Source organism: Antechinus flavipes, chromosome 1 (genome assembly GCF_016432865.1).
Source record: "Antechinus flavipes isolate AdamAnt ecotype Samford, QLD, Australia chromosome 1, AdamAnt_v2, whole genome shotgun sequence".
Lineage (NCBI taxonomy): Eukaryota > Metazoa > Chordata > Mammalia > Dasyuromorphia > Dasyuridae > Antechinus > Antechinus flavipes.
In genome coordinates this window covers 437,789,784-437,800,321 of record NC_067398.1, presented here as the reverse complement: position 1 = coordinate 437,800,321, position 10,538 = coordinate 437,789,784, and the positions used below count along the sequence as shown (strand labels likewise).

General features: G+C 37.1%; 1 protein-coding gene across 1 annotated transcript; it reads left to right on the top strand.

The window, feature by feature from the left end:
- The first annotated feature begins 5,284 nt into the window (after positions 1 to 5,284).
- FABP5 (fatty acid binding protein 5) lies at positions 5,285 to 10,091 on the top strand. Its single transcript, XM_051969985.1, has 4 exons — positions 5,285 to 5,447; positions 8,443 to 8,615; positions 9,028 to 9,129; positions 9,822 to 10,091. The coding sequence occupies exons 1-4, from the start codon at positions 5,369 to 5,371 to the stop codon at positions 9,873 to 9,875; spliced, it is 408 nt and encodes a 135-aa protein (XP_051825945.1). The 5' UTR covers positions 5,285 to 5,368; the 3' UTR covers positions 9,876 to 10,091.
- Positions 10,092 to 10,538: the final 447 nt, after the last annotated feature.

Genomic DNA, 10,538 nt, shown 5'->3' with positions numbered 1-10,538 from the left:
AACTAGATGGTCCCAGATGCCCCTGAAATGAGATTGATGTGATTCTGAGTAGTACTTATGGTGACCTCTATACCATCCTTTAAGATAATGTATATAAGAAAAAAAAGAAAGACTTCCCAGGTCTTTGGGATGAGAACTGTTTCTTATATGATGTGGATGAGAGACAAGTGATCTTTGTACTTTCCAGGATTGTGTGTATTACTTTCAAACAGGACACCCTCCTCACCCCTCACTCCTTTCCAAGGTCAGGATATAATCCAGCAATTTAAAGTAGGACTAATATATAATATGCCAGAAAGGAAAAGGGTCAAAGAAGTGATTTAGAGTAAAAAAAATCAAATTAAACAGGTTTCTTCTACGTTCTTCCTTTTCCCTACCTGCCGTCTCTTTTTAGAAGCTGAGAGAGAGGAAACATCTGGTTCTGGTTCAATTAGTCTTTACTTTTTTATTTGTTGTATGGATTTCTGTGGCTTCTCACTTTGGTTTATAATAATACCAATAGCATTTATTTTATTTTATTTTTTATTTTAATAGTATTTTATTTTCCTGAATACACAGATAGTTTTCAACATTTAGTTTTGCAAAACCTTATGTTACAAAATTTTCTCTCTCTCCTCTTTCTTTTCCCTCTCCAAGACAGCAAGCAATCCAAGATAGGCTAAGCAGATGCAATTCATCTATATAAATATATTTATATTTCCATATTCATCATGCCATGCAAAAAAAAATACATCAAAAGGAGAAAAATATGAGAAAGAAAAAAACACAAACAGCAACAACAAAAAGAGGTGAAAATATTATTCTTTGATTCACATTCAGTCTTGATAGCTTTGTGAGAATGTGGATGATACCTTCCATCACAAGTGTAATGGAATTACCTTGAATCATATTATTGGTGAAAAGAGTCAAGTCGTATAGCTGATCATCACATAATCTTGTTGCCATACACAATGTTCTCTTGGTTCAATTCACTTTACTTAGCATCAGTTCATGTAAGTCTTTCCAGACTTATCTGAAATCAACCTTCTCATCATTTCTTATAGAACAATAATATTCCATTTACATTTATATACCATAACTTATTCAGCCATTCCCCAATCAATGGGCATCCACTCAATTTTCAGTTCCTTGCCACTACAAAAAATGGCGGCTATAAACTTTTTTGCACATGTAGGTCTTTTTCCCTTCTTTTTTTTAAAACTATCTCTTTGGGATACATAACCAGTAGAGACAATGCTGGATCAAAGTGTATACACAGTTTTATAGCTCCTTGGGCATAGTTCCAATAGCTCCAGAATGGTTGGATCATTCCACAATTCCACCAAGTTTTGCCACATCCCCTTCAACTTTCATCATTATCTTTTCCTGTTATTTTAGCCAATATGAGAAGTTGTCTTAATTTGCATTTCTCTAATCAATAGTTATTTAGAGCCTTTTTTCATACATAGCATTTATTTACTACTATCTGTGTGTTTTCTGATTTGATCCTTTCAGTAAAGCAATAAGATGGGACAAGTAATAACTCTCATGCTCATTGTATGGATACCCACTCTTATGATCCCAAGTCAAAAACACTTTGGATTTAAGAAAGTTGCATGCAATTTGGGAGGAACATGAAAAAGTGAAAATTATATTAATTTTGGAAATTGAAGGTGTTTCTCATAAGCTTGGTAAGGTGATCAAAGAATTCATTCCATTTTCCCACATCAGGTATGCATAACATATGTTCTATTATCTGCATACAGATCAATTTTTTAAAAATGTATTAGTGAAGAGAAGGATGTGAAAGAGTTGGAGGTAGAATCTCCTTGACAAGTGATTGAATATGGAGCATGGGGGAGAAAGAAAAATTAGATAATAAGAACGTTTTGAAACTAGATGGGTGGAAGAATGGTAGTGCCTTCAACACAAAGAGGGAAGTCAAAAAGAGCTATGGATTTAAGGAAAAGGTAAGGAGTTCTATTTAGGACAAGTTGAGTTGGAGATGTCTATGGTATATCTAGGAAGAGATATCCAGTATGTAATTGGTGACATGGTTCTGGTGCTGAGAGATATAAATATTGCATGCATCTATTCCTAATAATTTTTTATCCACATTTTCCTGTCACATCTACAAGATTAGCATGAAAGGCTTTGTCCAATAATTTTCTAAAATCAAAGTGAATTATATTCATAACAGTATCTTATTGTATCAGTCTAATAACTTTCTCAAAAAAGGAAATGAAATTAGTTGATTCTCAATAAGTGTTTACTGTAGTACCACTCCTATTCCTATTGAGCTCTTAAGATCACTGACAGTGGGTCAGCAATTATATTAAATATATGTGTGTATACATATATATGAGTATATAGTTCTATAGTGTATATATATATATATATATATACACATACACAGTGTATATATCTTTATATCTCTCTCTCTATAGATATTACTATGTAAAGACCTTTTACCTTCTCCAGAATTTTACACAATGTTCTAACCACAGATGGTACTTAATAACTATATATATATACATACACAGTGTATATATCTTTATATCTCTCTCTATATAGATATTACTATGTATGCATCTATATCCTCCCACTAGACAGATACATCTTATCTTGACCTTTTACCTTCTCCAGAACTTTACACAATGTTCTAACCACAGATGGTACTTAATAACTATTTGTCAAATGAACAATTACATAAGTAAAAATCTTGTAAAGAATCAAACTTATGTGCATAATTGAGAAATCATTAGTATGTTGAATATGAAAATACAAAATGAATATTATATTTTCACCACTAGGTGGAAATAGAGTATTTTAATTCCCATTTACATTTTGGAAAGTATATTACTATAATAGTTTTATTTTTAACAGAATCAGAAAATCATGGATTTAGTCCTGGAAAGAATTTAGAGGTCCTCTAATTCAACCCCTCATTTTACAAATAAGGAGACTGAGACCCATGGAGGTCAGATAACTTGCCCAGGATTACACAGCTAGTTATGTGCTATAGTTCAGATTTAAACTGAGAATCTTTGTATCCCTTTCCAGAAGTTTTCTCATGGTAATCCCAAAATTAGAGCAAGGAAGGATCATGGATATAATTAACTTAGTCTTTTTCTTTTAAAATTGAGGAAACTAATGCACAGAGAGGCTTAATAATGAGAGAGGGAGAAAGAAAAACAGACAGAGACCACACACACACACATACAGAGAGAGAGAGAGAGAGAGAAGGAGGGAGGGAGGAAGAGAGAGAGAAGGAGGGAGGGAGGAAGGGAGAGAGGGGGGAGGGAGGAAGGGAGAGAGGGGGGAGGGAGGAAGGGAGAGAGAGAGAGAGAGAGAGAGAGAGAGAGAGAGAGAGAGAGAGAGAGAGAGAGAGAGAAGGAGAAGGAGAGGGAAAGAGAAAGACTTGTTACTAGAATAAAGATTATATTTGGACTTGAAATTAACAGGATTTCTGAATTACTTAGGAGGCACATTAAAATATAGGTGAAGGGAATGATTTCCTCTTTCTATCTATGTCAGTGGCTGCTTGAATGAATGAAGGAAGCTCATTATTATGCTTTTCAGATGTAAATGTAATTGGTTGCTATGCCTTTCTGGCTGGCCAGAAATAAGGAGCGTTTGCCTACTGCTTCCAGTATCTTCTTCATTTTTCCTTACTTTGGTTCAACGTAAGATGTACTTGGCATCTTGCTAAAAATGACAGATGGAGATCCTCCAAAAAACTCCAGAGAAAATAATAAACACTAAATCCTCTGAGTGGAGCTAGAGGTGTGGAGGGAATATTTTGCCACTGGATCCAGATGGCTCTAGAGGAGTGGGCTGGTAATTATACAGATCTACCTCACTTAAATCCAATTCACTGCAAGTCATGACATCTCCTTCCTAATGTCATGGTCCTTTTTCAGAATGAAGAACAAACAAGATATCCCCAAATGGGGCATTACTGTTAAATGCCCCAGTGTAATTATGTCCCTGGTTTAAGTAGGACAAATTTGATTTGCAATCCATTTTGCGGAAAGGCTGAAAAGTATATACCTGTATGAACTCAAAGCATCCATAAATGCGAAAAGTCATCAAACAAAGCAGCAGTTGACAGTAATGATATAGTCCCTAGAAAACCCAAAAGACCTGCATTCATTTCTGGTACATACTGAATGCCTAAACCTGGAAGAGTCATTTAACATCTCAGGGCTCTAAATACTCTAAAACTGTTTCAGAGAAGATGCCAAGCTGCATTGTTAGAACGGACTTCCTTGGCCAGGGAGGTTTTTATACCACTTAAGTGGTAGATCTAGAGCCCCCCTTATCATCCAGTTTTCCTACGCCATAGCTGGGCTTCTTTCTTGCGGCAGGTAACAAAACTTCAATATATGTTTATTTTGCTCATCTCAGTTACAGATAATGAAATTAGATTTAGAACGGGAAAGGATCTCTTAGAAGTTGCCTCGGCTTCTACCTGTAGTCAAGGAAGAAGGGGTTGGTTATTAGGAAGAAGTAAGTATTCAGGTTCTGGAAAAATCTGAGTCCCTAGAAGGAGAAAATATGTACATATCAGACAGGTATGTAAAGCGCACTTGAAAACTTAAAGTGACCTACACATTAGCTGATATTAGTAGTAAGAAAATAAGGGTGGGTTCAGGTCTCCTTCGAGGAAAGTGAAGTGATAAGAGTGTTGGGGGAAGGCGGCTAGGGCAGTCGCAAGGAGGCAGTGCCAATTGTGGCTGCTTATCAATTAACAAATGTTTGTTCAGCACTTTTCACTGTTCGCCCAAAAGTGCTTGCTTGGCCTCTTAGATGGATTGCAAACGAACATCCTGGAGATTTTTAGCTGGAACCCACACCATACATTTAATATGTATGTTTACACACACACACACACACACACACACACACACACACACACACACAGCATAAAGAAAAGGGAGATAATCTTTCTGTTCCCCCTCTCTAGTTTCCTGCCTACGGTTTTTTAGGGTAGTTAAGGGAATAAAGGCTGGGGAACCAGCTATAAGCACGTTTGCCTGGACAGAGGTTGTTTCGGGCTTTGGGAGGGGCGGCAACGTGTCCTAGCTTGCGGTCAGAACTTATGGGAGTCTCCCCAGGCTCGGGGAGGCTCCAGGCAGGTGAAGCCCTTTTACACCTCTTAACCCACCAGGAAAGCTGAGGGGGGAGGGTGGGTGGAGTGGGGGAATGGAAAGAGGCCGGGCTTCCTCTGCTCCCATTGGTCCAACCCACCGCCTCACATGGCCAGACCTCTATATATGGGAGGCACCCGAGCCCCGGCGGTGTGCACGCTGGTCCTCTACCTTTCAGCCCAACTCTCCGTTCTATTCTCAGGGTTTCTTCCCTCCTCTTTTCGCCTGAATTCACCATGGCCCTTCCTAAGCAGCTGCTGGGCAAATGGCGCCTCGTGGAAAGTAAAGGATTTGACGAGTACATGAAGGAAGTGGGTGAGACACGTTTTCTTTATTCGGGGAGAAGCGCGCGCGTGTCTGCATACGGATGTATGCCAGTGTGGCACCTCTGTCTGGCCTTTGCCCACGGAACCTAGAGGAGAGATGCTGAGCCTGAACTCAGAGTGGCCGTCTTTCTCCTGGTACAGCGTGGCAAGTCCGGCAGAGTCTGGACCCTGGGAGGGAGCTGAGGCTACTGAATTAACAGGCCCTAGCACCTCCTTTCCTTTCCTCTCTGTCTTTGTTGTCATTTAGTGCTTGCCTGATTCTCTCTTTTAAAAATTTTCCCTTGATTCTCTCCATCACTTTCCCTTTTGTCAACGGAGTAGTTTGCCTTTGCTCGGTCCACCTTTCTTTCCAGAATCCTGCCCCGGTGGGCCTCAGGGAACAATCCTAGCATTTCCACTCTTTGGGAGACACGGTGGTCCCCTCTTCGGAGACTGCTGCTTTCATTCATTCATTCCTAGGCTTCTCTCCTTTAAGGTCCTGGAAGCCACGCGGGCCACATAGCCTGCCTTTGTAAGAGCATCCTACCCAATCGGAAGGGAGGGAGGGAAGCTCGCAGGGTGTGGCGTTAGTGCTCTCTCCTTACTGGGGATAGATTTTGGCCTGAAGTGGGCGGGGGGAATTGTAGAGATGGGAGAATTAGGCTAGACACTCTTAACAGACTTCTAGATCTTCCTTTGTTTGGTATCCCTCATCTCGGGAAATTGCAATTGTTGTTCAAAAATCTGCATTTAGCAAATTATTCTCCCGGTCTTCTCTAAATATCAGACTGTAGAATGGCCGGTGCAACGACCTTGCAGCCCTACTCTCTTTCCTTTATCTTTGTAGCTAGGAAGTTCTAAAGAACTACGTTTGGTGCATTTCTTACACATCCGCCAATTCAACACTTTCGTTTTACAACTAAGTAAACTGAGAACAAGGGAAACACCTTGTATAACAACTAGTTGTATGAGTGAATCAGGACTAGAATTTATATATTTTGCCACTAGGGGCTGGATTTGTAATGAGAGAATCTGATTTTGAATCTTAGCTTTGCTGCTTATGAATATGTAACTTTGGGCAAGTCTGAAATTTAATTTCTAGGGTCAGTTTCCTCATTTTAAAACAAGGAGAGTTGAACTAGCTGAATGGTACATCTCTACTCCTAACACTTTGATCTTCCTACTACTTTGCTTGTAAGGAAATAGAAGGCTCTTTTTTTTCTTTTTTTCTTTTCTTTTTTTTGTTATTGTAGTCATATAATGGGCAATGGGCAAAGCACCATATTAAGATCTGAATGGGGTTGTAAAAAAGACTGAAATAAATTTTTTGATATTAAGGACCTAACAAGTTAGTCTTCACTTTAGATAAATAGACAGATCACCACCAACACTGGGTTAGGAATTGAGAATATTTACTACTCTTCTTACTTACCACTCCTATCCCCCAAACCACAACAACATTCAAATAATTCCACTTGAATTAAACTGAAGTAATGCTTCCTTCCCACAGCGTTTGTTTTTCTGTCTATCCAACTTCAGTGTTTCTTATGTCAATAATATTGATTCCTTTAGTGATGGTTAGGAAAATTGAAGCAGCTGTGACAGACTGTCAAAACTGTCTGGTGACAGCTGTCTTTCCTCCACATTAAGGGTAAAAGAGATAAAAACAAGTTAGATTTGCTATTATTATAAACTTTTTTAAATGGCTTGAAGGAAGCCATCAAATGATAACAACAACAAAAAGCCCAAAACAACCAAAACCTTAAAGTCTGTATAGTTTCTTCTCTCCTGAAAGCAAATGGAATAAGTACATTTCAGCCTTTCTTCCAGCTCTGAGACTTTCTGAAAAACAGAACTGATTTTTGTGTTCTCCTGCACTGCTTCTCTTTAAGAGGGGTGCTTTGTGTTTGGAAGGGGAAGACTTATTTGAGATGAAGAGCTAGTTTCTCTGGGCAGTTGAGCTTGCTGAAATTCAAATACCATTTTGTCACCTGTGCATCAGTTCAAGGCAAAAACTTGGGTATGTGGTCAAAAACACTGCGTTGGGATTCAAAAATCCAGAGCTTTCAGTAAGTAGCTATTAATTTTATCGTGGGCTGTTTACATCTATAAAATGAATCCTACTTCAATACTAAAAATGATTCTAACATCAGTGGTAAGTATGAAAATAAAATCACTTACTATATACTCTTAATTAAAGTATTTAACAGATCCTTAAAAACTATTGTATGGTAGTAGATTAAATAAAAGTACTAGTGTTTTTTCATCATGAATATAATTAGTAATACAAGTCCCTAAATGTGTGGCTGAATTAGGTAATTTTGGAAATAGTTTCTTTTCTTTCTTTTTTTAATAGTAGGTTTTCAATTGATTAGAGTTCAAATCTTGGCTCCATCACTTACTGCATATATGACTATGAGTTATGTGCATGTATGACCACTGAAATGTTTATCTGTAAAAAGAGTGTATCATGTTAACTTACTTTTGAAGTCTTTCCAGATCTATGAATCTATGATCCTAAGTGTTCACTGTCTTTTGAGGGCTGGGGTGTAGTGCTAGTGGGAGTGTAGTGCTAGTGGCAGAGAAGGCCAGTATGTTTGGAATTTCTCTGTTATTATAAAACCCTGTTACTTGAAATCTCACTTTTGAAAATTGGAAGTCTAATATGAACCACCTAATTACCTTATTGGAACATCTTAAAATAATTTTCTTGTCTTGATCAATAGTATTGACTAGGAAGAAAGAATGCTAGCAGGGTTAGAGCAGATGGTATGGAAAAGCATGAATAAGCTCTTGAGGTTTCTAAGCTTGGTTATTTCAATTAACTTCCACTAGTACCATAAATGAGTTGTTTTGAGTAAAATAAATTTAATGTAATCTTTTTTTTATATATCTTGTGAGCTAAATTTAATTGCACACTCTATATTTTTAATGCAATACTACAAATAAATGATTTCTTTCATCAATATTTTTGTGGTTTAACATTTTTTAATTTTCTTTGGTAGGAGTGGGGATGGCCCTAAGGAAAATGGCTGGAATGGCTAAACCAGATGTTTTTATCTCTGAAAATGGGGATCTAGTTACCATTAAGACTGAGAGCACCATAAAAACTACACAATTCTCTTTTAAACTTGGTGAGAAGTTTGAGGAAACCACAGCTGATGGCAGAAAAACTCAGGTCGGTGGTGACATTTTGTCCTTTGTTACAGCTGAGATAACTTTCATAAACATCATTAAATTACTTGTTTAAATTTCTACTGTTTTAGTAAGCAACTAAATTTTTTTAAAAATCTGCTTTTTTATCGATCTTGAAGTAAAAAACATGCAAACATCAATCCTTCCAACTAAAATTCATCTACAAAAATATTTTAGGGATATTGAAGGCTGAAATATTCTGATCTGACATTTTAAATTTTGGCTTATGTAAAATGCCTCTTGAATATTAGAGAGCAGTCATAGCAAATAAAATTTCATTAAGGGAAGTAGCTGCAAATATAGAAATAGTTTTCTGTCAAAGATCTAAATCAAATAAACATTCTTATTAGGAAATGATCAATTGACAATACAATTTGGAAATTTTATTTTTTTAGACTCTTTGTACCCTTGACAATAATACATTGGTCCAGCACCAGGCATGGGATGGTAAGGAAAGCACAATAACAAGAAAAGTAGAAGATGGAAAGCTGTTGGTGGTAAGTCAGAAGTCTCCTGTGTCTCTTGGATTTCTCTTTATCTCTAGTCTACATAAATTGGCCATGTCACTGAAAGTAAATAGAACCATGTTCAGCAGCAAAAGTATCAAAACCCACAGTATAGACTACTTGTTCAAGATGCAAATATTAGCCTTGCTTTGAATCTGGGTCTGCTGTCTCCAGATCAAACATTCCTTGTACTACATAGCTTATTGATCATAGACAAAAATGGGCCCTAAGCTTTCCTACTGGTGGCAGTAAATTTATACTGAGTAATCCAATCATTCCTATCTGGGTTCTCCAGCCTCTCTCTTTATGAATAGCTCACATTTACACACTGCTTCAAAGTTTACAGAATGCCTTCCTTAAAACAACCCTGGGAACCAGTTTTATCATTAGCCATGGGACCTTCAGCAAAACTTTTCCTACCTGGATCTCAATTTCCTCAATTTTGCTAAAAATGAAATAATTAAATACATTTCTATGGTACTATCCAACTTTAAGGTCCTAAGGTTCCAAAATGTCACTATAGGCTTTCCTAGAAACCATTTTTGCTGAATTGCTCTACATCTTTGCTGCCATGATAAGTTTTCAAGGCATACAGCATTTTGTTCTACACTTCCTTATACTCCTGAACCAAAATGTTATTAACACTAACCTGTTCTAATCTCTACTCTTTCTTTCCTTCTCAGGATTGTGTTATGAACAATGTGACTTGCCACAGGGTCTATGAGAAGGCCGAGTAAAGAAATTCCATCTTCATGTGGGACAGGAATTAGCTGTTATGAATGAACCAGCTCAGTTCAATGAGCAAACTCTTCAATCAAACTCTTATGCTTTTTTCTTCTTTTCATTATTGTGGTCTGTTATCTCAGTGACTGACTACTTACAAACAGTTTTATTTCCAAGCTTTGATGTAATTAGGATTGTTTTGGCTAGTAAATAAAGAATTGTGCTATTAATAGATTCTCTTGTCTTTAATTTAAAGAGAGTTAGAAGTGAATATTCATTTGACTTAATTTTAAATAAGCTTTATATTCAGATCAGAATATTTCAATCTTTAGTCTCACTAAACTATACTCAGTCATAGACTGAGTGATTAAAAATACAATTCAGTAGTGTATTTATGGAGATAGCTCTACTGTAAACACTGTAATGGCTGTCATTCTAATAGAAACCAGCATTTCCCCCCAAAATTATTCTTTAGATCACAATCTTAGAATTAAAGCTGACTGTTTAGTGGAAATGTTTGATTGATTGACATTAATATTTAGTAGCCAGTATACAGTTTTAACAGATTGAAGAGGGTGATTGAAGCATAATGGAATGACTGACTCAAGAGACAAGGACCCTCCCTTCCTTTTCAAACCTGGCAGACTTAATTCACAATGATATTCCACGACTCTGTT